This window comes from Excalfactoria chinensis, chromosome 9 (assembly GCF_039878825.1).
Source record: "Excalfactoria chinensis isolate bCotChi1 chromosome 9, bCotChi1.hap2, whole genome shotgun sequence".
NCBI classification, from domain to species: Eukaryota; Metazoa; Chordata; class Aves; order Galliformes; family Phasianidae; genus Excalfactoria; species Excalfactoria chinensis.
This window is the reverse complement of record NC_092833.1, coordinates 6,703,568-6,731,377: the sequence shown is the minus strand read 5'-3', so window position 1 is coordinate 6,731,377 and position 27,810 is coordinate 6,703,568. Positions and strand designations below refer to the sequence as shown.

Here is a 27,810-nt window from a genome sequence, read left to right as displayed (position 1 = left end):
ACAGTGTCCTCACGCTCATCTAGGAGGAAAACATTCCATCAACAATCCCGCTGGCTTTGAAGCCACCTGCTTTTTATCACTCTTTGCTCCCTGACACAGGGCATTTGTTCCACTCAAACACCAGTCTGCACTTTTTGAGAAACCAAATTCTTCTGCAGTGCTATCTCAGCAGGACCAGGTAAGAAGTTTTTACCTTTGAATACTGAATTCAAGTCACAGTAAATTGAGATGTTCTATGACTGCCTTTTTATCCTGCTTAAGAAGAATAACCAAAAATAGAAGATGAGAGAGAATAAAAGCCACAGACCTTTAGAGCAAACTAATTTGGCTGATGGGATTAAAAAAAAAAAGACATATCATGTTTCTAGCATGTTTTTATAAAGATTCCTGTCTTCTTTTTGGTGAAGCTTAACTACAAACACACAACTGCTACAGCATTTGTAATATTAAATAAGCTAAAATAACGATGACCTCAAATCGTTAAAACCTGATCATTACAGCTGAACGGATCATATCCAGCAGGACTAGAAATGTCTACACCCATTAAGTGTAAAGGATAATTAAAAAGCAGCTTAACGAGGTTGTGCAATAATTTCAATATCAGAAGAGAAACATTCTCACAGATTTCGTGCATTTCCTCAATACAAAAAAATAAAAACATGGCAACCACACATTAAACCTAATTGTGCTACTGCAGAGCTGTAGATTATCAAGTTCCAGTCCTTGATGCAGGTACATCAAAATCTGTTCTCACAGTAACTTTTATTACAGAATCTCACTGGCTGACAAAGCATTCTGCTGGAGTCGATTCATCGAGACTGAACACACGAATCTGCATAAATCATACAAACCTGAAATATCTTTTTGCATCTGCTCGAGTCCCTTAGTAAAACTGCATGCATTTCCCCATTCTGCTAGAAGTTACACTTGTTTGTTTCTGGGAGCTTTTGGTTGCTGGTCGGATCTTTAAAAAGAGAGCATGTATATGGAGTGAAAAAAAAGATGAATGGGTCTATCACAAGTAAATGCAAAAAACTTATGTACAAATAAGCATAAATTAATGTCACATCATGCTCACATCAGCTGTAAATAGAACACAGTACTGCTAAAATTGCCACAGAATCTTTAAAATTTTGTTTGGAAAAAACTCAGTACATTTTCTTTGCCTTAAGCTTCCTCTGCTTTCTGAATCTCTGCAAAAGATTGCAGCGACATGAAGACTAGGCTTTAATACAGCTTATATGAGAATTAATAAAAACCTATTCCAAAACATCTTGACAGTTTGTACTTTAACGCCTAAGAACTTCCACATCACCAACAAGTGACAGCAGGTCAGCTCTCTGTACAAGGAAATAAAACATCAAGACAGTAAAACATATTACTACAAAGTTATCTTCCAAAAACACCTAAAACAAAGGAAGAACAGTAGGTGACCAATATATATATATATATATAGGTCACCTACTGTTCTTCCTTTGTATATATATATATATATATATATATATGTTTTGTTGTTTTTTTTTTCCATATGCAATCTACTTAAGATAGTTCTGATGTGTATATATCACTGGCATACTGGATAGATAATAAATAGACAATTTGTTATCTAACACCAGAATCTAATAGACATCCTTTAACACATCAGACTAGACACTGTAAACATTTTAGAGCTGTGAAGTTACTGAAGCTTCTTACGTACAGCGTTATGCCATTAAGAAGCACTTATTTCTCCAGCTGAAACCCCAAGTTAAACTGAAGCGATGCTGTAGATGACCACACAAGATCCCTCAAATTAAAGCTGTGGGTTTTTGGGGGTACTAGATATTCATTTTGTTATAACCAACTCCTGTATGGAAACTCCTTGTAGTCGCTCTTCAAGGCAACATTTTCAGAAGCCAGGCCTCACAGTAAGCGCACAACAAACCTCAAGTTTGTTGGAATTTATTTATGAGTTATTCTCAAGCGATGTTACAAAACATTTTAATGTCTTGATAAGAAAATAAAATTTAAATAAAAATACATTCAACAATACATCAGCATAACACAAATTAAAACTAATGATAATTTACAATCCAAACAGAACTGATTACTGAATAACATCATGTTTCTAGACTAATCAAAATGAAGGCAACTTTTATTATTAATCATCCTACTCGTACCTAATTAAATTCTAGAACACCTACTGTGTTTTGAAACATTATAAAAATGAGAAATTAAATCCTACTGGTCACAAATATTTAATGGCCTTTGTTCTTTTTCCTAAGTATTCCAGTACCATCAAAGAAAAAAAGTGCATTTTATTATTATTATTATTCAACTTTTCTTAAAAAAACAAACAAAACAGTTCCAAGTGTTTTTCCATAATCTGGATTATGAAACCTTTTTAAAAAATGGCCCCAAGGAAGACACGCTTTGCCACAGTGTTAATCCATGTACAGCACAAACTAACCTTGACACATAAAAGCACTTAATTTGTCATTATTGGCAACTTTCTGATGGCAATTACACAGACCCAATTTACCTTGGCAAAACACATTTCTTGGCATTCATGATTCCCAACACTCCAATTTCTACCGTTTGGCAAATGAAAGTCCCTTAAAATACATCAAAATTATTTAAGTAAAGGCAAGAATGGTGGAGGTGACTGAACATTGTGGCATTGCAGACACTAGCACTGATTCCCAGACATTCTATTGTGGTTTGTACGGTTTTAAAACAAATAGTCATTTTAACAAGTTACATTCATTAAAAAAAAAACTTCAATCTTGTCTTGCCAGTGTGCTTCTATTACAGAAAGCCCCCCTACAACAGTGTTACAAACGAATAGTAACTGAAACAGCTTACAGTTTTCAAGCATTCTGGATTTCTACTCTATTTGTATGTCACATTTCTAACTAATTTGGCCAAAATCATGATTGTAAAACAAGACACACCAACAAATAAACAACAGAAGATCCCACAGCAAATGCTCCAAAATAAAAAGTACCACATATAGTTATTATTAAAAATAGTATTCCAAGGAGTACCATTATATTTAATACTGATGAAGCAAAGTTGCCATCTTTGCTTCTTCCGGGTTATATACATATAAGTTCTTTCAGCAGAAACTTAACATCTCAGATGAAATGAGCAAAAATTAATCTTACTAGAGTCAAGAATGGCAGTTTAAAAATTGTGTTAATTGGCAAATAAGAATTCATATAACTAAAGATATAAAAATATTCACTGAAGCATTGTTTAAAGAAAAACAATGTTGATCATTGAACTGATCGTAACAAGCAGATACTACAAAGTATCTAAAAATAATCTGGGATAGTCCAGATATCTAAAGTGCTTTGAGTGATTATAATAGAGATTATTCATTAGATTTGTAGTCCAATGGTGAACTGAACCTAGCTATTACTTCTTTTTTAATCAAAAGATCATGAACAGGATGATGTCAATTGATCGGAACTTAACCGTATCCAGTTCACATTTGAGTTTGTTTTTAAATCTGTAGGCAAACTTATTTATGAAGAACACTGCTACCCTGCATCTGTTTTCAGATAAAGAAAAAAAATAAGTACCTTTAAAAAAGTACCCTAGAGGAAACTGATAGTGGTCTCGTGTCTCTCCTTATACCACTCACTTCAAATGTAAACAGGAGGCATAATAAAAGTTCCCTGATTTCTTCTTCTTTAGTACTTAAACAACAAAACCTAAATTCTTGTGTCTGCTGTCCAGATTATTTGCAACATACTGCACAATTCTGTAAGACTTCAGCTGTAGTTAAACCAAGTTCTGACAACACCTAATATAGGAAAAAAAAGAATGTCAAATGAGTTGAGTGTGAAACTTCAGATCTTTGCTCTATGACAGGGTATCTCAGGATTTCTATTTAAAGATTGTTATCAGCAGGGCAGGCACTCATGGTAAACTCATACAAGTTTGCAGTACATGCATTAAGAGATGCAATACATGCATTAAGAGATGCAATACAACCAACAAACATCATGTTGATTTTTTTCCATTAAAAAGCTTATTTGTTTAGAAAATTCTTTCCAATAAAACAGCAAACAACTCTTAGATTTACTCATATTTGTTACTTTCAGAACCTGGAACTTCAAGTTCTTCAGCAAAATGAGAATAAACTTTAAAGACCAGATTTCCAAGTAGCTAGCTTTCCATTAAATATTAAATAGATTGTCAACACAACTAGCAACAAAACAACAAAACACTTGAGAATGCTTCCAGTTTCTTTTTCATCCAAGTGTGCCACAGTTGGTTCTGGTTAGGAAACCTTCCCAATTGGATTTTTTCTGGGGAAAAAAAAACAACAACCAAACAACATTACATGTAAATATTTTTCATGGTTACCATTTGCTTTTTAATTCTTTCATATACTTTTTACTCATTAAGAAAAAACTATTTTTTGTGTAATTTCTGGATGTTTGTGATTTGCATAAAGCCTTGCACGTGGAACTTATAAATCAATTGTCACTTTTTTGGAACAACTCGAGCCCAATATCAAACAGAATGAGACTCTTGTAGCATTCTTTCTTCTGAAAATTTAAGCATTACTGACACAACAAAGAAAACACAGGATTTGACCAGTGCTGTTATGTGGACAAAAGCTTGGATTGAGGAGAATCGAAACAATCAGCTCTGGAGCAATAATGAGTTTGAAAAGATTTTATGTTTTTTTAATTCTATTTTAAAAAAACTGCATTTATCATTGAGCACGACAGTTCAGGTTAACACGTGACGTGCACACAAACTTGAAACTGCAAGAAAACGACAGACTCGTTGCTTATGGGAATTGTGACACAAACAGATGAAACAAGATATTCTTCTGGCATGAGTTATCATCTACCAACTGGAGAAGAGCTGCACTACTACAAATAAAGGAAATGACATCCCTTATTTTCCTCCATGTCTCCGGGTTGTTGAAAACTAATTTTGGCTTAGTTATTGCTACCTGAACTTCTTCATCTTCTTCAATTTTTGTTAATACATATTTGTACATCGAAATGATTTGAAATACTTACTCACTACCATATTCAGCACTGGATGATCTCTTCTTTAGGTATTTATCATGTGATTCATTCAGCTTTTCTACTGTATCTATTATCTGTTTAAGGGTATGAAAAGTTGCCACAGAATCTTCAATTGTGAAGTTAGAATAGTCATCTGGTTCTTTCCGTGGACCCTGATAGACAGCTATGCTTCCACAAGCCTCTACAAAAATAATCACAAACTCCCAATTAGATTTTGGTTATCAAGTAGCACATTTAACTCCTACCATGTAAATGAGGATTCTGAAATTCTGAAAAGTGATCTTACTCTAGTGTATGCATATAGCAGATTGAGACAGAAAACAATATCAGCTAGATGAATATGTGGTTCTGTTGCTTGTTCTCCACTAGTTCTGCAACCCGATTAGCCAGCTCCCTCCTAACCAAAATCAATGCTTTCTTTTAACTCAGCTACGCTGCATATAATTCATTCCATAACCAGAAAAACAAGAACAGGGGCAGAAAAGCAAACAACTAGACTTGCCATCTTTGTGGAGACTGTTTCAGAATTTTTTATACACAGATTCACTTAGAATAATGCGTTCACCTGATGTCTACTGCTAAGAAATGACTGAACAATGTCTGTTAATAGAGTACTAAAGACTTAATACAAGAACTGCTCTGAAAATAATGCTTCCTATGTTATTATGCTGGCCCATGACATCAGAGGCAGATGTTGGTGGTATGGCAATAGAAGTCAAACCTTCCCACCAATATCCCATCCCTTTTTGTTGCCATGTAACAGATTGCAGAAGAGGAGAAGTATGACAAAATGGCATCTGACATGGAACTGTGTATGATAACAAAGGTGTACCACTGAATTCTCCTCAAGGCAGAAAAAACTGCACCTGTGGACATTCAGTAGCACTTGCTGGACAGTTATGGAGATCAAACAGGGCATGTCAGTACAGCAAGGTGGTGGGTGGTAAATTTCAGTAGTGGCTACGATGAAAAATAGTGTTTTGTCACTGAGAATTTGCTCAATCAAATATTGTTACCACACTCTCTATATCTGATGTAGTTTTTATGGAAATACATTGGAGGCATTACCTACATAAATTCTGTCTCCAGTCTGTTATTGTCAAGTAAATAGTTAACATCAAGTAGATGTTAGAGACCTAAAGAATTAGAGTTGAAAAATACAGTGCAATTCTTCTGAATTTCTACTTGAGTACCTTCCAGCTTCTGAAGTTTAGACATGTTGATGGTGAAAAGTGAGTAAATTCTTTCCGTCTCTCTGTCTCCATCGATCTCAATTTGAGTATCAGCAGGAACATCTCTAAAAGGTGAGCAAACAGAAAATAAGTAATCCAAGAACTACATGCTCTTAGTAACTTGCTAAAGCAGACAGGAAGCCTTGCCTACAGATTCTCAAATTGTACAGTGAGTCACCTGTGATCGGACTTACTAAACATACACATTCTCATCTGAGAAGCAACTTACGCAGTGCAACGAGCACAGCCCACTGTGTTCTCTACTGTAGCCTTGCAGCAAAGCCAGTTGCCATTCAAAAAAGCCGAAGGGTGGTAAAAACTAAGTCTCTTCTGGTTGCATCTTGTTACTCGACAGAGAGCTTCTATCCACTCACTAGCTTCTACACAGTTATTTGCTTGGATATAGAGTGGCTTTTCTCCATGTAGTACTTGAAACATCTGTAGAAGTAATGCAATAAACGCAATTTTGCTCAGTAAATAAAGCCCAATTATTGATCTATTTTGAATATGTCCAAAATAAGTTTCAAACCTCACGCAATTCATCAAAGCCAAATTAAGACTAAAAGTGAGATAAGAGAGAGGGAAAAGGACTTCTTACGTCTCACATTTGACTACAGAATCCTAACATAAGAACCCAACACAAAACCAGCTGTGTTCAACTTCTTCATCGAAAACAGAGTCTTAAATAACAAGAATGTCCTTCTCATTCAAGTCTCTTTAGATGTGACCTCATATTTTATACTTTATATCCTAATAATAATAGGAGATTCCCAGAGGTCTCTCCTTCAGTCATGCTCACCCTAAGTAACAGCTGTACTTCATCACTGCCTCAGAATTTTGGATTGATGTAAGGACAGAATGTGCTACAGGTCCAGAATGAGGCTGTAGGAACAACTGTCTCAGATTATTAATATAGAATTTCTCATCAAAAGAAATAAGTACAAGTTAAGTAACATTACGTTTTATTACATCAGAAAATAATGCAATACCTACTACTACTACCTTACACATAAGTGCTGTTATAAGGTCACAGTAGTTCTAACCTGCATTTCAGGTACTCAGAAAGGAGGTCAGGTCATAAAATCATTCAGAAAAGCTGGCACAGAAATCTGAATCCCCAGGCTAAGTTCTGTACTTAGAAGAGTCAAAAGACTGAATGCAACCTTCTCCCCCTCCCCCCTCCTCTTCTACTACAACAAAGATATTTTGTTGTGATGTTTAGGAGTTTATTAAGCTAACTAGAGCCTGTTATTTTAAGAACACACCAAGGACTGGAGAGAAATCATCTTCTGACTTACGTTTTTCTTGTTGAAGGAGCTCTCATCAAGCTTCTCCACTGCTAGAATGTTTTTGATTGGAATAGTGAAAATTGGTTCCTTGTCTGTAAAATTTAGTAAATAAATAACAAGTATGAAACAAATATTTTGTAAACTCAGAAAAAGTATATAAATTATTGACTATCCTCTAAAGCTGCAAGAAATTAGAACTCCTTTAGTCCCAGCAAGACACAAAGAGGCTTAGAAAATGTACCTGCCATTTATCACGGATGCATCTGCTTAAGTTATTATGCAACACTAAAGCAGGGAACTGACAAAACAAAAAAATAACAAAATTCATATATAACCTCACATTTTACCAGTTACCAGCATTCATGTTTAACAAATTTCCTATTGCAAGAAAAGGAATAAATACTGCTGTACTAAACTGGAAATTCCCAGGATCATGGGTGGCAGTAACTAAGGCCTGAGAGCTGACAGTACTTCCAGCCTGGATGGTCTCTAGCTCTCTTACAGAGCTAAGAATCTCACTACTACAGAACCTTGGAAGGTTCTAGACCTTGGACCTCTCCAACTGCCAGCTATTTTGGTCTTCAAATCTCAACTGTGCACAGTTGAGTCCAGCAATCTGTGGTGTAAAGGCATTCTACAAGACAAACATGATTCTGCAACTCAGTTCAGGAGAACGTAGCAAACAGAGCAAAAGGTAACAAATATATCATCAAGCTAGGTATGAAAAAGCATGAACTTTAAGTAGTCTTGTTCAGATACAAACAGAAAACACTGAAAAAATAAAAGTAACTGTAAAACATTGAACCTTGCTGTTTGTGGTAGGTGAATTCTCTACTTGTCAGACAGAACCATCGCTTCTTGAAATTCTTTTTACCAATCCGAGTCCTTCCCTGAGCTCTTTTGTACATTTCTCTGTAACAAAAGAATCAAATGAAAATGCAACTTTAATCTTCCAGAGAGCTTTCAAAGCCACATGAGAACACATCATTACTCATCATGCAACACAGTCGATTTCACTGTCATGAAAGTTCTGTTTGTTGTAAATGGGTCAAGATTACCTCCCAGTATGCTGATTGTGTAAAGGGGGTTCTATTTACAGGCTAAGAGTGTGAAAAACAGAAGCAAATATGGGGAGTGACACTTGCTTATTCAGATCCCTAATTCCAAATTTTCAAGAAGGGACTAAGATGCATTCAACTACATGCACTTTTATTTACTATTTTAATCAGTATATTTTTATTGTGTAAAATTCAGGTGCTTTTTCCCCCCAACAGAAAAATCTGTACTTAGTATGTATCTGATTCTCAGGTGAACACAAAGTTCTCTGTCCTCAAACTGATGAATTTCTCAGGTTGCTCATTTCTTAGAATTAATGATTTTCAACACAACATTTATAAAAGCATTTTATAATCTACAGTTTTCTAATTACAAGGTAATCTTGTTACCCTGCTACGAAAGAAGAAGATCTAGCTGGCTGAGCTTAAGTATCACACAAGGTAATTATGTGTTACATTATTTTAAACCACTTTTTCATTTTCTGAATAAATCATCAAGGCACAAACCGAACTGTAACGAAAATGCAGACAGACTTTAAAAGATTTTAAAGTTGATTCTAATTTTTCCTCCACAAGTGTTACAAGTTGACTGAAAAGTCTGTAGAATCTGCTTCCGTCAGCAGCTCTAAACTAACAAAGAATGAAGATAAATAAATGTTGTAATTACTACAGTAGACATTTCAGAGAATTATTAATTTCATGTTGGTGTGAAAGAAAACTGTCAAGTCAGGTCTTTTTCCACTCATTTTAATTTACCCTTCTTTTAGATGTACGGGCTCACTCAGACCACTTGGTTCTTTACTTTCGGTAGAGGAAACATCATCTAGGAACTTAAAGAAAAACACACAGGGAATTGACACCAGGCAGAAACAGAGTAACCAAAAGTTACTTCAAAACGACATAAACACAGCTTCTTCCAGTACAAAGCAATTACTTCAACAGATTAGCTAAAGATACATTTCAGGGACTTAGAGAAATATCAGAAGAGACGTCCATAAAATACAACAACTGCTATGTGTATTCTACGGCCATGCTTTTTTTTTTTTAACATCTGAAATGCACTTTAAAAAGTAAGAAACTTGAATATTAACAAACCTTTAATAAGTCTGCTGAAACACATTAACTATAAGAAAACACAGATAGTTGAAAGGTACCTTTTTGACAGATTCAGTGAATTTCTCCTCTTGAAATGTTTTAAAGAACTCGCACATAAACGTCTCCTTGAAACTTGACTAAAAGAAAAGATATTAGGACATGAATAAGCTTTCACAGAATGAAGTCTATTAAAGGAAAAGGAAATGCAGTAGCCTTACAAGTTTGCTTTTGGTCAAACTTCCCCAACTCCCCAAAGTCTGGATGGCTTTTGATATGAGAGTCAACGTTCTGGACGTCTGTGCATCCTAAAATAAAGAAACAAAAATAAGTTACATTTTCTTTCAAACAACTCCAGATAAAATTAATTTAAAAATGAAAATGCAACACCAACTAATACACTGTATGACATAGTACATCTGACACCTTCATTACTTTTCTTCTCCCAAAGAAAAGGAATGTATTTGCTATGCTCCTCTAAAAATAAACATGATTGTTTTGAAATGTGATTTGTGATTAAGCTCATACATTTCTCAACCCAACGCACAGTTTAATGTTATTCAGTGCCACTAGAATTTAATAGTAGTGAACACAAAAATATTTTTCCATATGGAACATTCTCAGACCCCTCAAATCCCCCAAATATTACCACACGTTTCTAAACTATTCAAAACCAAGACAATAAATTATTGCTGAACAGACAGTATATATTTCCATAATACAAAGTGAACTTAAAACAATGGAAGTCCTTTGCCTCACTTAGAACCTCTGCTTGAATTTTCGGGATTATAAAAGCAGCCAAAGCAAAGGGCCTTGTTGTTGCCTTTGAACTGCATAACACGAGTAATAAATTCCCATCAGCTCTTTTTACTCTAATAAATTGAATAACGTCTAATTAATTAGACATTAAGTAGACTGACATGAACTGATGCAATAACCCAATAAAATAACCTCTGAAATATAAGGCTCCATACATATTTTGTATATGAAAATAAAATGGTATTTCACTTGTTTCCATATTGCCATCTTTGATTTTTTTGCTGTCTTATTGACAATGAGAAAATTTAAAGTTTGACAACTCTGCAACCACTGGAGTCCTGAATAAACATACAGACTGATTACAGACACTTCAAAACCTCTGATTAAGGCATGAAATAAAGATGCTCTTTGCAAGTACAAATGAGATCTGTTAACTTCCACGATGGGAGGAACTAATGTAATTTGGCTACATGCCTTAAAAAATCCTCAGTCATCTCGCTGTTCCAATGAAGCAGCACTTCTACATCATCTGAGAATGCCTTATGAAGACTGAGAAATTTGATGCTTATAGAACTGCAAACATCTTAGTCGCTTTGGTGAGGCATAAAACTGAAAACATTAACCTACTGACAGATAGCGATCTTACTGGCCCAGCTACAGGCTCAGTGAAAGTAATTTCTGCCTTGCCAGATAAACAGATTTGACGGTTATGAATAAAACAGAACAAAGCTTCACAAAACTTACTGGATGGTGAGGTCGTAAATGAAAAGTATGAGGTGAGACTACGGCTACAGCAAAGAAACGAAGGAACACAAAGCTGCTCACTGCAGAATACTGTACATGAGGGTCATCTGCAGAGAAAAACCATGAAATGTAACATGCACTAAGCTCAATAGGAAATAATGAGACAGTCAACATAAAACTCGTTAAGAAGATAATGTCAGAGAAGACATTCATATCTTAAAGTAGAATAGAAAAATCAATGAGGCACATGAAATGAGAAATGTGATCATGGGAAAAAGCATTCTACTAATAATGGAGGATTTATTCCCCTTTGAAGCTCTGTTCTCATAGAACTGGCTCATCAGCTCCACAATTAGGAACAATGAGATCATCTCAAGCATTTACATATACTCTGTGTCGATTAGATAAGGTTGTATACATGTCTAACTGCAAGAGAAAATACTTTAACCGGACCCATAAGCAGATCAGCGCTCTGAATTGTATCTTTCAATTAAATCACTTCCTGCATTACTGGGAAAAAAAAAAAAAAGCATAAGCATCTCATGCTTTTGTTGGCTTTTTCACTCCCATGCTGCAGCTTATCAAAGAATATGCACAGTACCAGAGAACACAATTGTAGCTGACTGACCACAAAGTTTTACTATAGCATACAGTCTGACCCAAAAACTAAATCCCTGATTGGTAAGGGAAGAAATTCAGAAGACTTTTGGGAGAAAGCAAAAATGTTAACAGTGCCCGTAAGAGAACTGCAGAAAAAAAAGCATTTCACTCTGAAGATCATTTCCAAATTTATCATTACTTTTTTAAAAAAGAACACTTACTTGGAAATCTTTTAGCAGCCAGATGCCTCAAAGAATAAAAAACATCACACATTAGGGTAGGGCAACTTATACTTGACCGCACAATTTCACGGAATACTTTGTCTACATAATAGCGTAGATTTTCCTGTAATTATGGAGAAAATGTTATTTTTCGGACCATCAACTATGGCTTTTCACTGAACACACACACACAACTCTTACAATTCTTTTTCCAAACATCGCTTGACTATTCAGTTATTCCATTTTAGTACCGCACACGTTTTAAAAGCTTTCTTGTATTAATATGGGATTTTTTTTTAACAACACGTTAAAACACATAAGCAGCGTCTGGCAGAATAAAACTACAGATCAAGACATTTTTGTGATTTGACAACACAAAACAGTGTAAGTAGAATAACTCCCACACATCCCCAGTGAATGTTCGTCTGTGGCAGATACTGCTGCTTTTCACATTATCCTCTAGTAACAGGCAAGAGCTCAAGGAAATGTATTAGATGAGTACTAATTAGCTATATCAGCAGCTGAATGTATGGTAATCAAAACACCCAGTAAATTGATGACAAAGCAGGTAATCCTCTAGCCTTTCCTCCCTGGTCCATTTGCAAATTGCTTTAAGTTATTCATTTTCAGATACAAAGAGCTGCTTTTTAATTATTTAATTTTTTTAAATTTGATTTTGAGATACCTTATATTAGCAAAAAAAGATTAAGAAACTCACCATATTAGTTTCTACATTATCACCTTCTCTTAATTTGATGGGATCTATTTCACAGGGCTTGGGGGACTCACATATCTGAAATAAACAACACTGTTAAGAGTTCCGCTTTTCAGAAAGAATGCATGAAATACACCTTTTTAAAACTAGACTCTGCCCTGCAATGAGGGGTAGGATTCTAAATGGTTCTGAACACAAACTTATGCAAGAATCATCATAATTTTTTTATCTGCCTTTTTACATGGATCAATTGTATTAAGCATCATATGGGCAGTTCTGCAAAGTGTTAAGAGGCTGGAGCAACTGCTACTGACTACTGCCCAGCACCCAGAACACAGCTGAAAAAAGAAACTCCAATAATTCATAACCAACTATTGCTCAATTAAATTTTCCTCTAGAATTCCTTCACCTGAGTCACTACTGACACACTGCAAACTATACGAATGCCCATCAAAGTGGCCAGATACAGCAGCAAACTAATGAGTCATGCAAATTGGTTCAGTACAGTAACCCACCTCATCAATAACTGGTTTCAAAGTAACCTTTAGGTAGTGTTTTCCCACTATTTTCATCATTTCATCTACACAGCGAGTTGCCAATGAGTTCCCTCTGAAGATTGTGTTTGCTTCTCTGTAAGAAAATGATCGATTTGGGGAAAAACAAACTCAGGTACAACAATGCACAATATTTTACCCTGCTATTAAGTTTTTAAAAACATTTTATCATATATTTTAGTCAGGAATTTCAGAACCTAGGAATCTTAGGTCCATCATAGTGGCACCCAGTGAACAGAAAAAGAATAAATAACAATACTATAGCTGCTAGCAAAAGCAGGGACAAACAGAAAGTGCAAGGAAAAGCCTAAGAAATTTTAATCCAAGGAAGATATAATTCAGTGTTGAACACAAGAAAAAACAACTGGAGAAAATTCCCCAAATAATGAAGACTTGTACCCGACTGATATGCTACTATTCCCCTGGTGCTCCTGGTTCAGAAACTTAAAGCTACCCTGACAAGTTCAATTAAAGTTCACTTCATTTAAGATTGTGTTGCAACTGTTCATTAAAATTGTGCAAAATAAACCTTTCTAATCTAATGAATTTAGTATAATCTCTGTTATAGTTAAAAATATCTAACAAAGGAATGTGCATACCAAAATGCAGCGTAAAAAATTACTTTCCATGAGTTACCTCTTTCAACACAGTTGAACTGTTTTATCTTAAACCTTACTTAAGTTGGCTTTGAAATGAACCATGTTGTTCATAGTGATAAAATCCCCTCTGTCTACACAGGACATAACTCAGTGCCTCAGAAGCCACTACTCCATTTATTTCCTAACCACAGAGCACACCTTAAAGGTTTTACATGAGATAATTAGATCTGGCATGGTCATTTATCAATGCTGTATCACAAAGTCCTGTGGAAATAAGAACAATTTTACAAGACATGAAATAACTTAACATGGAATACATACTGAGTGTCCTTCAGATCTAGTTCTGCCACTGCAGCAACAAATGGAACTAGCTTATGGTGGTGTAGTAGCAAGCGTACAAGAGGCAGAACAGCATCATACTTGTCTCGACAAACTTCACATAGTATATAGGCAGCAGATGCAGAAATTGGCTATGGAAAAGCAGAATAAAAAAAGTCATGAGTGAAGCATTTAAGTGCTCTACTTACACGTGGTAAAGTACAGACTGAGTCAAATCTAGTGAGATCACAAATGAGGATTCCTAACAGAAAGTTTCCATTCCCTTGAAATATTTCAATCAAAACTGCTTATTATCAACTCCATCCTTAACATTTAAGAATGAAATTTACCCTTTCTACCCACCCAAGAGGACAAGAACGTGGCTTTGTCAGAGACAAGAAAGAGGCACTAAGCAGCTGCACAACCATAATGCCATATATCTTTACAAGACTTTCCATACTGTAGCTATAAATTACAGTTCCCACACTCATAAGATGTTGTCCCCATTATAAAGCTGTGAATTATAATGCAGAACAAATAAAGTATTTAAGTCAAAAAGCCACTATCTGCCAATGAGCTGTATCCAGCTCATCCTGAATTCCAGTGAATCAGTATTTGTGTTGGGTAGCAAAAATTTTTATCGGTCTGCTTCCAATTCACCTTCCTTTTCCTCTGCTAATACTTCGTCAATATTGAAATGAACAAACGACATAAGAGAGGAATATAAAGTCTACTAAATATAATTTAATTCCTGGCTCATAATACTTTGCTGTCTGCTCTACTTGTTGCTTTGTCAGCACGTCCAAGTGAAAAATCCAGCTATGCTTATTAACATCTTGGGCCAGATGGAAGCAATTCAGAAAAGGTGGAATTAGAAACATGTCCTAATGGAGACCATTTTTAGCAGGGGTGATTATCCACACCTCCAGCACCAATAATGAGTCCATGTCCATGGAAAATCTCCAAATGCAGAGGCTGATAACAGCCAGTGGGAAAAGTCAATGTTGAAAAGAGCAATCAATAAGTAAGAACTATTTTATCACTTCTAGTCACACAGCACCAATCGCTTCACTGTCTTTTCTGGTTCTTTTAAAATGATCTTTTTATTTTGGCATTTTGGAACACAAAGTGTTCGGCGAGTTGCTCAGTGAGTTCTGACAATAGTAATGCACAGAAATAAAGAAACTCTTTAGCTTTGCATAATTCCACACGTGGTCTCAAACAGGACTGCACAATCCATTCTAAGTCTTCATTTGAAGTACCTGAACATCTGACGATTTTAGCAGCAAGTTTCTTAGAGAAGCGTAGTATTCAGATGGAAGTACACAGTCTTCAGTGTAACAAATATTTAATCTTAGTGATCCCAAATCATCAGTTTTAGAAGACTTGTTACCATTTTCTTTTGGTTGCAGTAAGTACCTGGAAAAAAAATAGGGTAATTATTAAGCTAGTGAAATTGATGGAATTTAAATCTCAATATTTTAGAATAAAGCAAAATGTCACATAGTACTATTTCTGTAATACAAGAACCCCGTCTGACAATTGGCAATAAAATTCACAGTAAGAAAACCTGAGAAAAGAGTAAAAAAGGAGCAGTATTTCATGCATATTCAGCACATAGTAGAACATGTACTACTTTTCTTTTGTCTTCCCAAACAACAGATTTCCTGTATCCCAATGAGGATCATGTGCACTTTTTCTACTTCAGATACATTTAAATCAATTCTTCTCTGACTCCTGCTGCAGTTCAACTTCATTCCAACAGGAGGTGCAGTCACACAAAAGTTTTTTTAAACAGCTTATGGCACCATAGTATAATTTCAACATTTAGCTGGCCAACTTTGAACGTTTTATAATGACATATATTAGTACTTAAACAATCAGGGGACCGGACTTTCTTCTTTTTCCTAATAATCAGATGCATTGCCTTGAAGGCACGCTAACACAACGTGTAACTGATTTACAAGGAATGCCTCTACTTGACAGCATGGATCAGGCTTATTTTTTCAAAGTACCAGTGATATTGCTTTACATCCTGTAGTCCCATTGCATTTCAAAACATTTAACATAAATTAGCAATTAAAAAAAACAGTAAAAGCAACAGTTTTTAAATTACGGAATATTTATAAGCAGGTCACAATTGGAATAGGAGGATCTTCACATGCAAAGTACGTGTACAAATTCTATTAGCAAACAGAAGGCCCTTTACACTTTGAGTCACGTGTACATGAGCCATGTCTGATTCACAAAGCTATACAAACACACCACGTGGTAGTAAGTCCATGCTAATATAACTTCTCTCTTGGCATGTTTTCAAGTGAGGTATGTCAAGTTAATATGGTCATATGGATTTTGATCAGCTCAGAGTGCTGGACAAATGAGTCTGAAGCTCAATTTTTCACTTAGTGTACTGCAAAATACTGACACAGACATTTATTACATTTAGGATCATACTCAAATGCTAAGATTAAAACCTGAGATATACCAAAGTTGAACACTAAGATTTGGATGCTGTCTGACTTTTCAGTCATTCTGGAAGGCTAACACAAATTTAATTACTAGTGATGTAGTTGTAAGAAGTTCCAGGTTTCCTGGTTAATTTGAAAATTATATACAGAGCACTAAAATTCAGCAAGCTGACAGACAGCTATGCTCAGCCCTCCTTCTCTTCATCCTCTGCATTTCCCACTCAAATACATTAAAAATCTAGCAGGAGTAGACAGACTGGCAAAATGGAAGTTGTCCATGAACCCTCTGGTAAGGTTAATAGATTCAGCAAGAAAATGCTCCAGAAAGATTTTACACTTTGTACCTTCCATGTACAAAATTCTAAGCTCATTCAGATGAGCCAGACCACTGTAGTTCAAGCAGGATAATGTACGCCAATGAAAAATTAGAATAAAACATCCTTTGCAAGGGGAGATACGCAACATAGAACGAAATTAACTTCTGAGCCATTATTTCTCACCATGCTTGGAAGGAATCATTTCTTAACACCTTCACAGGAACTTTAATTTCTCCTAGGAAGATATCTTGTACCAAATTTCCATTGTTCCATAGGTCCACCCTGAAAATAACAGCAGGACTTATTTGTTTTTCCTCTCCAGAGAAATAAAAATCTTCATTTAACAGCACTAATCCACATGCACACAGGCAGGAAACATTAGAAACCTCACTGCATTCTAATTAAAGCAAGAGGAATCAAACAAGTGGCTTATTAATCCATAAACAATGAACAAATAGTGACAGTTAAACTTGCAAACCTCCCATCAGTAAAATAATAATAATAATAAAAATAGTGCTATAGGTAACACGTATTTTCTGCGCAACCTCCACCCCCAAAATTGATTCTTCTCAAATAATTCAAGTGAACATTTTAAATGACAGATTCACGCATCCCTATCTAATTGCTACAACTGGGCACACTGCAATGCCACACCGACACATGCGCGTGTTTTTCCAAAGAGCAGCATGTATGTTTGCAATCTTAAAAAGGAATCACAGACTCCAGACATGCACACTGGGTTGTTTTATTGTTTTTATTTTTATTTTTTCTATAACTTCTTACCTCGCTGACATTTCTGACAGACAGCAGATGTTAAGAAGAACAAAAAAATTAATACTAGATTTGTTGGGGCATGACTACTTTTCTAAATATATTTGCATATATAATGATATACACAATACTAATCAAGATATTCTCAAAGCTAATAGTTAAGAATGCACACCTAGATCTACAATAGCTATTAAAAGTAACTACTAAATTCTTCTGATGCCTTTTAGGAAACTTAGGCTAGCTTTGAAGACTTTATCATTCAGAAAATCTAGTGCATGTATATGCAGGAGTATGATAAAGAAGTTGAGCACTGGGGCATTCTACTGCTCTAACTACATCAAGAAGATACAGATTGATATAGGGTTAAGAAGCAGAAAAAGAGTTTACTTTGAACTATTCTTTACATTTGCAAGGAAAAAGTGAAACAAACATTTCTCTAAGAAGTAACCTGAAAACCTTGAGAAGTTCTTAAGAAGCTTTTCCCTCTTCTTCTGAAAATACTGCACTTGAAAGCATAAGCGAATATCAGATAAGCTTTTATCATCCAGTACAAGTTCTGTAATCAGTATTCTGCCCAAACCAGTACATATCAACAGGAGGTCCTCTTTGTGCCTCTTTACCCACAAACACAGGAAAGAATGTGAGGCAACCAGTTACACTTTCACAACATAAGAAAACTCAGACAAAGCCCTGAATGATAACACAAACTTCCTCACCTTCAGTAATCAGCACACTACAAATTACTTCGGTAAATTTCTATGTCTAAAGGATTTTTAGTGCAAATTCTCTAGAACTACTCTACAATAGAATAGCATTTATTATCTCAAATTACGATATTTTGTTGTAGTAATAACCTACTAAACTCACCTGACTTCCAGTTTCTCGATATCTTCTTCTTCCACTTGAAACTGGGACTTCTTGGTGTAACTGCTGGACCTTGTTACCTGCAAGTAAAATCTTCCTATTAACATAAAATAGCAAACCTTGAGTCTAACAGTGCTATATAATTATTAATCCCTTTAAATATATATATATATATATATTTCACCAAACAAGTTTTGAACAGAAAGGAAACTAATGGAACAAAAAGTTCACCCTGGAGTCTGATGAAGGCTAGCTGAGATCCAGGGGAACTATAGTATTGATGTATTAGGAAAAAACAAGGAGGAAGTATAACATCAAAGTGGCAAGAATCTCATTGGCTTCATCACGAGCCAGATGAAAGCACTGAAGTGAACTGAAACAGTTAAGGAAACAACAAATAAACCCACTTTTCTTGCCCTCGTTACACCATCCTCTTATTTTTGTTCTCTTCTCATTTCTGGACTGATGGATGGCATTCTCACTTTAACACCAAGAAATCATAAGACAAAGCTATAGGGGTGCTTCTTGATTGTAGTTTTATCCAAGTATCCTACTTCTAAAGAAACGATGTTCAATATCTTAGGCAGGTCAAGCAAAACACAAACAATACCTGTTACTCTGCGGATAAGCAGGGGACAATTCCTTAGGATTAGGATCCACACAAGCACAGTAAATTATATTACACTTGAGGCACAAGTTCTACTACTTTCAACAGTCAAATGAATAGTACTAGATCCTTACATGCAAATGTAGTATTTTATTACAGATAAAAGCTTAAGTTTAGCTTCTGAAGGGCAACTCACGTGAGAGTGAAATCAAATTCTAAATAAACTAACTTGTTCTTTTAATCTAATCAAGAAATATGCCTTTTTTTTTTTTTGTACAATTACTACATTATCTCATTAAATAAATAAGACATTTACTGTTTGTTTTCATTCTTTAAATGTTTTCAAGAGCTCTGAACCCAAGTTGAATTCCACAGGACAGGTTTAAGTTCTGACAGAACTCTGATGGCAGCAAATGCTATATAAAGTTACTAAGGAGAGTAAGTTACCCTCACAGGTGCTTATAAGGAGAATGCTACTGGCTGGCAGTCTCAAGCAATGTAATTATGTCATTTAACCTGAGGGGCTACTAAAGACTCCTTCATTTACTTGAACAGAGCTTTCTGCTTCAATACAGCTTCCTTCAAAACATTTGAAGTATTGCACAAAACAGACAAACAGAATACCACACAAAAAGTTACCTCAAAATAAAACGTTTCGTTAAACTGTGGATTGCTTGTTTTCTTCTTCACTTTCGTCTTCTTTTGGTCATTCCTGTTCCAATGTGGTACATTTTTTTAAAACCAGAAACAACTTAAGCACAGAATTATAAAGATATCCCATTGTCAAGAAAAGCCTATGTGTTTCAGTTAAAACAGGGTGAGGTTTTTTGCCATTTTAGTAATTACTTTGGTTAATGAAGAGATTCTTAATTTAAATTTATCTTCACCATATAACCTGGGACGTTAACTTCAAGCACTTACAGTTAGCCATGTATCTGTTTGGCCCAAGAAAATGTCCCATGGCACAACTACAACTTGCATGAATCGAATACAATATGCCAACCATCCCTGAAGCATTTCAAACTTAAATTTGAAGACAATTTCTTTACCACTGCCTGCAAGTTGTGAACATAGTTTTCCTGGTCTTGTTCAACTGCTGAGTTCTGCCAGGTTTTTTTACAGATAGAGGCTTACACCGAGCCACTAAATGTTTTCATTGCAAGAAACCTCTGTTAATGCTGGATGGCTAAACAGCGTCAGGACACATAAAACAAATATTCCCCACTCTCTCTTGGTTTATATAAATAAAACAGATTTTTTTATTTCACATGCTTGTAAAAGAATGAAGTCTTATCTAGCAACAGACTACGATAGTATAACATTGGAACATAAAAGGAACACACAAAAAATGCGGGTGCAGAAAAACAAAGAGGAGAAATTGTCTCCTAGCCAGTCAGCCAACCATTTTCAGGAGGCACTACCCATCTATGTATACTCTCTGCTCATGGTATGTGAGTCACATGCATGAGACTGGAAAATTGTAACTTTCCAAGTTCTGTCAGATTTGCACACATACTCCCATACCAACGGATAAATATTGTGTAAGTTCAGTCTGTACCACAGAACTCATGCAGGAAGCACTTCTCAATTTACTTTCTTTAACAGTCAACAACATTCTTCTTAAGTATAATGATTGAACTCACTACTTCTCTTAACCAATTTGACATAAAAAAAATAATAATAACAAATAACACTTAAAAATATATTTTTTAATCCTTTACCAAGAAGGGAAAAAAATCCCATCATCCCATTCTTTCACTTAGATCTTACTCAGGGACACTTCTTCAAAAGTATTTAACACACACAAACTTAACATTAGAGGTCTGTTACTTTGCTCACAGCAATAACTTCCCTGCGCCATGAAGAATGGGTGAATTCAACACTTTTTGCTTAAAACCTACTACTTTCTTTTCAGTTTAAGATCACATCATTTTAGATTAATTTCTTATTATAATGAAACTTTACCTGGAGGGACCCACAAGAGAGACAGTTGCATAAGGGTCACAGTTCTGTCCGTTTATAAGAGGCAACCCATGGCACTCCTTTATGCTAAAACAAAAAGGCAATCAGAAAGAGATAGGGTTAAAAAATATATATATAATGCAAAAAATTCTTTAAAAAAAAAAACATTTTTCAATTCCTGCCCTATTTTACAGCATATAATTCAAAGTCGATTTTATCTACAGGTTTCTGGGTGATAACAAAAGGTAGTAATACCCAAGCAGACAGTCAGACTTCAGGAGCTCCGTGTGGACAACACCCTTGGAAGTTCTTCAAAAAAAAACAACCAAAAAACTATCACTCCAGTATCACAAATCCACAGCAAATCCATGTAAAACGATACAGCCATGATAGGGGAAGCTACAGACTTCATTCGCTTTTAAATTTGATTTATGAAGGCCCACAAAAAACTGCTGGCCTCATTCATGATGGCAACTACATTTGTAAGGAATTAAAATGGATTTCAGTGTTTTGTTTCCGCTTAATTAGGTTCTGAGTTGAGTAGGTTCAGAAATGCAGGCATGTCTTAAAATATTAATTAAAACCAACATCCAAAGCTAATAGAGTGATAGTTGGAGCACATCTTGGTTTCATCCATACTATCCAGCCGCAGGAGGAAAAACAGTTTACCTTTGAAATTATACTTGCAGGATTTCCAAGCACTTTTCACAACAGCATATGATCAAGGGTAAACTGCCCTTTTAAAAAGGCTGTTTTCTTCCATTAATGCTTATAACACAAAGATTAAGAGGCAAAAAGGTGCACTGTCCATCACTCCTGATACAAGAGGACAGGATGGTTATCAAATTATGTTTTCTGGATCAGATTTGCAATCTTTTTGAATCACCACAGAAGCAACAAGATTAGCAGAAGAGCTGTGCCTGCAAGCCAGTGTGGTATACCTTCAGATGCTGCCCAAATATGAGTATTAACTATAAACAGCTGAAACAACAGAAGTAAACCAAAGCAGTTTGCACGCTTGGAGCAAAACCTTTTGTTGGGGTACTAAGCTGTCTTTGTAAGGATTTATGAGTGTATACAGTAGTTCTGAGTAGATGGAGTGTTCTAGAATAGCTGAGTTAGGCCTGTAGGTTAAGAGTCAGTGGGCGGGGGGTTTAGGTAGGTGTGTGTACAGGTTCTCTCGCGTGCATCGGGTTTTGCACAGCAGGTGTACGCATCTGTGCGAGATTTAGGATGGTACATAAGGAATGTGATGCAGCAATAAATTGAGAGAAGACATCATGGTGTCCATGTTTGTGTTTCTCTCCCGGACCGTCGAGGTCCCAGGATAAGTCGGGTTAACTGGCAGATACATCACCTTTCTAGCAAAACAATGCAGCCATGCACATTTTGGTATTTACAAGTCCAGAAACATTCAGCAGGTTACAAAACTTCATAAGCAATTAAGACAGACAAGGTCTGAATGTTACATTCCTGCTTGATCTGTTTTTTTAAATAATTTTTTTTTTTTTATAATTTTTTTTTAAGTAACAAATGGCTGCAATTGAACTATATTGAAGCAAGTAAGTTTTGGTTGCATAATTAGCCAGTTTGCGAACAATTCAAGATTTACATCATTCACAACAAGAATAAACTTTTCTGCTCAAAATCTGTGTAAGTAATAGAATACATATTCTGAATACTCTAATGTGGAGTTTTGGGTTACACAGTAGTTTGTAACACAACCAAAAGCACAAAGTCTTAGGAAGCTGCAGTAGTTCAACGCTGTTAAGTAAATGTCTCCTGTATGTAGAAAAACAATGTCAGAAGACCAACAAGAGTTCTAAACTGAAACACAAGCTGGGAAGAAACAGATACTAACACCCCTGTGCTGCCTCAAATCCCCACCCTCTTGGACCACGCACTATAAACCAGTGGCTATTTTCCTCCAAAAAGTCCCTTTGTCTCGGCCACTTCAGGGAACATCTAGTGCTGAGCCACCACACAATCATTTGTTATTTTTCCTCCAGTTCACAAGCACGCGGCCGGCCCTCAGCATTTCAATAATTTTTGAATCACAATGAACCCTACAGTGATTACAAGCCCACCATTTAAAGGGGTTCTTGAAACATCTAGTTGTTTCATAAGCATTAATTGATTCCTCCTCCAACACATACATGACATAGAAGCGTGGTGGACAAAATTAAACTGACTTAACTTCAGTAGTTTGAAGTAGCTGATGGAGACAGCCAGGACTTGATCTCTCCAACTATCAGGCATTTTGTAACACTAAGCATACTGTGTTTGTTTAGTGCAAGTGCCGAATGGTAAGTCAACCTCATCTGACCCTCAGAGGAAACACACACCAGGTGGATCAAGTCAGAGCAGATAGAGTTCAACCATTTCAACAAAGCTGCTCTTTGTGCAGCCCGGTGTTCAAACTCTGGATTTCTGTAGCAAACAGACATGAGCAGCTACAGAAAGCAGATTTCACACCATATGAAGTTCCTAATTCCTTTCCTGATTACTGTATGACCTGCACCTGGATTTCCAGATAGCAGGAAAACATTCTCCTGACAACTACACAACCCCACAACCAGGCCCAGCATCCACAACTGTCCCTTTAAGCTAATTTCATATTACAGTCAGTCTCCCTGTGTGGGCAGGCAGTTCCAACTTTCCCTTTCCTCCTCCTGCCCAAGTCCCATCTGAGCTGGGAGTAATAAACTGACACTTCAATTTAAGATAATAGTGTAATCGATTTATAAATGTAAACACCAGAAAAGGCAATACATCCATGATAAATTACTTCTGCCTTTCAGTTATACGAGCAGGGTAAACATGATTTAATTTAAAGTTTAAATATAAAGCCAGGCTAAACATACAAAAGGCAAACACCACTACTCAAAAGCCTAATTTGGCAAGAAAAACCCATGCATTTCAGCAGGAGCAAATATGCAAACCATGGCCACACAAACTTGGCTGTTTGGTTTTTTCTTTCCCCACAGACTCACAGAAAGGGGAGGTGCAAACACGTATTTTTGACACGTGCTACTATACACACCACTGTGGTTTTGAAAAAAAAAAGAGTGTTCATTGAGTCAGCAGCTAATCTACTGCATTATCTTTTTCCCCTCCTCATTCACACAAAAAGGAAACAACTAGAGACAGAGACAAAACAAACTTTGAATTCAGAAGCGTTATGTGGGCGTATTTGCATGAACTCTAACAGTAAGTTTCCAATTAATACAAAAATACCTAAGTTCAGATTTTAGCCCACTATAATTATTCCTTACGCAGCCTTTCATCACATTAACTCATTGCCTTTATTTCAACAGAGGGGCAAGAACTTAACTGATATAATTTCAATCCATAATCTCACTTTATCCAGAGAAACGTGCATTGAAATATCTTGTTTCTAGATTAATTCCACAACCTGGAAGCCCCAGTTGGCTTCTGAAGCTCCTACTCTCAGAAAACTAGCCACAGTATTTATGTATTTTCTTTCCCTGAGGTCAAATAATACTAAGTTAGACACTAGTGTATCTTATACAAGACCACTTTATGTCTACTTGAGCAAAAGCAGCAAACTTGCTGGTTTTAAGGGCCGTTGCTATTTTTTTGGGGGGAGGGGTGGATAGGGGGGTGCTAAGGGTGGGGGCATACACACTGTATCATACACACTGTACACAATCATACACACTGTATCATACACACTGTACACAATCAAGTTTTTCTTCTTCCTGTATTAGCTGTAAGAGGGTAACAACTTCAGCAGCTCTTGGCATTACACTTAACTTGTAAAAACTGCTTCCTACTGGAGACACATTCAGTGTCTAAAGCAAACTTCACGTAAATGATTCAGAAAACCAGCAAAAACACTTCCACAAACATGTCTACGAAAGGAAGGCAATTCACCTCCTAGTCAGGTCTAATCCAATCACTTGGGGTCAGCCACAGAACGGTTACTACTGGAACCCTAGATAATAATCAGAACCACAGCCCTCTATCACTTCTTGTCTGTGGGCTTAACATGACCTTAAAGAAAGCTTAACATGGGCTTAATTATTTTCCATCTTCACAGAACTAGACTCTCAGGGAATAATGCATAATGGAAATGCACAAGAACCTACCTATGCACAGAAGTCAGCACAGGTACTGAGAATTCTCTGATTTTATAAGAAAATGTAACAGTGAAAGTTTAAAAGCCTCTCTATGCTACTAAACATCCAAACTGAAGGTCCCTTAGTAAGCAAAACACAGTTTTAAAAGGCACTCAGTATAGCCCACACCTTAAGAATTACCCTTCCCACTATTTTTTTCTCTTTCGCCAGTACTTGTTCAAGATTTGAACAGACCAAAAAAGGTAGGGACAGAAATATACACCTTTGGGTTTTTTTAACCTAATTAAAGCTCTGTTATTTGCTGTTTTTCAGCTTTGCTAAGGGAGTGCAATACACCAACTTCTCACGGCCTGGTGACTGACAAAACATAACTAACTCTCCTCTGAAATTTATAAAACACTCTTTTTAAAGGTTGAAATGTTCTACTAAAGAATTTCACATGCATTTTCTCACTTAAGTGTGAGGAACATAGAGAAAACGCATGTGAAATTTTTTAGTAGAACAATCAAAAACATCTCAAGAATGTCCTCAAATCCATCCCTGTAAATTAAATCCCATAATGGATTTATTTCTCATACTCTCACACGTACAGAATATATTCACATACAATCATCTCAAGACTATCGGTTTGTCTGACAAAACAGAAAGCTTTTTTGGTTTAAGGAACTCTTGATCTGTTCATAATCTAGAATGGAAACAAAAACGCTGATGTAATTCTGTAGTGTCTTACGCAGTCTTCTCCCACATGTCAACAAGTGGGTGAGCAGAGCAACCATGACAGTAATCTGGCTTCCTTTTTGTCATTTATTTCCATCATAAAGAGATCCTAAGAGAGGGTATCATGAGTAACCCACTTCCTACTCAAAACTGCAATCTGCAACAGCAACTTTCTAAAGCAACCTTCGTTATATTGAAAAGTCAAAATATTTAAAACTTGAAAGCAATTTACCTTAGAGTGCACAGACATGCAGAAATTAAATAACAAATTGGACATCTAAAGGGAAGTTAGGTCAGGAACAAATCAGTGATAAAAGTCCAGCTAGCTTTTGGTGTTAGTGGCACACAAATTTAAGGCTGTTCTAATTGATGCTGAATGCAAAAACAGGAGCAGCAAGATAACCAGTGATACGAGCTGCCACCCACCACACAAGTAGAAACACATTAAAAATTATCTTGAAGTTATAAATACACATTGATGTACCACAAGTTTCCAGATCTTATCTGAATTATCAGTTTATAATAGCCTACAAAACATTACCAATTTCTGTGCCTTAGTTCTGTTACAGAATTAGCTTTCCTTTTCGGTAACAACTAAGCAACAGAAGAGCAAGAGGTTAATTTTGCTAAGCCTTGCTCCAACAGAATTCAGCTTCATAATGAAAACTCCATTGCAAAATAGGCAGTGCAATGGCTTCCCCTGTCTGCTGGAACTGATCTGAGTATGAAGCTCTGAGACAAACAGAATACCACACACAGTTTCCTCCCTCATCGCAGTTTCGCAATACAAACATTATTTAACACTGAATTCTCAGACAGGGAACTTTTAAAAAAAGCAAACCTTACTCTTGAGTTACCAGATCAGTTACCAGATCTCACAGGAAAGGGAGACTAGAAAGAATTAGACTGTCTTTTGAGTTTGTATTTTAATAGTTTATATTTTATTTATTTATAACCTTCTGCTTGCTCCTTTTCCTCACATGGCCTATCCCAAAACCTGCTAAGAGAAGTGCAGACAAGTCTCGTTTCTCTCTGAAGTATTAAAACAAAATACAAAACTGCATTTTTTAATTGAAATTCTAGCTTGTCCTCCTAAGCACCACTCATACTGACAATGTAGCCACAAGAAACTGCTGGCAATCTCGGAGTATCTGCAATCCACTGTTTCCACTGGACTTTTCAACTAAACAGCTTCCGAGAACAAGCAACACTGAAGGCTGCTGGACTTCTTCCAAAATGAAAATACTAATTTCTTCCATGTATCCATATCGTACCTTTAATATGAATATCAATACGCTATATTTTGCACAGCTGCATTTGCATTAGCTTACTCATATCTATCGTTAAACATATTGCTTAATAGCAAAAAAACTGAATGACCACCATGTGTGATTTCAGCTTTCGCTGTCTTAATTCTGTAAACTGTATATTCAGACTCCAAAAGTCTGAATTAGAAATTGAAATAAATTACGAAACACAGCTCTAGGAGTAACAGCAGAACTACAGAGTGGTCAGCATTTCCTAACAGGTATAAATTCCACACTTTTTATTTAGTATTGATACAATTTGTCCAGTAACCACTACCATTTTGAGATCACATACACCAAAACCCTATTATTTATATGAAGCTCTTTTCATATTGGAGTGAAAATTAAGTTTGCTAGCGAGAAGTTTGATTCTTAATAGAAGCAAGTACATTGGGAGCCACAGAGAGAAGCAGATGTGAAGAACTTTTGCAGGTGCTCCCTAAGAGCATTCCTATCGTCTCCAGTACAGTAAGCACCAAG

General features: G+C 36.0%; 1 protein-coding gene across 1 annotated transcript in view; it reads right to left on the bottom strand.

The window, feature by feature from the left end:
* Nucleotides 1–1,926: 1,926 nt before the first annotated feature.
* RASA2 (RAS p21 protein activator 2) overlaps nt 1,927–27,810 on the bottom strand; it is a 41,276-nt gene continuing 15,392 nt past the window's right edge. The window contains exons 6-24 of the mRNA XM_072344762.1: nt 21,207–21,290; nt 19,881–19,953; nt 18,638–18,714; nt 17,183–17,281; nt 15,477–15,633; nt 14,218–14,366; nt 13,259–13,373; nt 12,747–12,821; nt 12,029–12,152; nt 11,208–11,314; nt 9,926–10,012; nt 9,767–9,844; nt 9,369–9,442; nt 8,363–8,469; nt 7,567–7,649; nt 6,498–6,706; nt 6,230–6,333; nt 5,028–5,217; nt 1,927–4,298 (exon numbers count right to left, since the gene is read on the bottom strand). Coding sequence (XP_072200863.1) covers nt 4,271–4,298; nt 5,028–5,217; nt 6,230–6,333; nt 6,498–6,706; nt 7,567–7,649; nt 8,363–8,469; nt 9,369–9,442; nt 9,767–9,844; nt 9,926–10,012; nt 11,208–11,314; nt 12,029–12,152; nt 12,747–12,821; nt 13,259–13,373; nt 14,218–14,366; nt 15,477–15,633; nt 17,183–17,281; nt 18,638–18,714; nt 19,881–19,953; nt 21,207–21,290 — 2,020 coding nt within the window. The 3' untranslated portion in view covers nt 1,927–4,270. The remainder of the gene's footprint in view (nt 4,299–5,027; nt 5,218–6,229; nt 6,334–6,497; nt 6,707–7,566; nt 7,650–8,362; nt 8,470–9,368; nt 9,443–9,766; nt 9,845–9,925; nt 10,013–11,207; nt 11,315–12,028; nt 12,153–12,746; nt 12,822–13,258; nt 13,374–14,217; nt 14,367–15,476; nt 15,634–17,182; nt 17,282–18,637; nt 18,715–19,880; nt 19,954–21,206; nt 21,291–27,810) is intronic.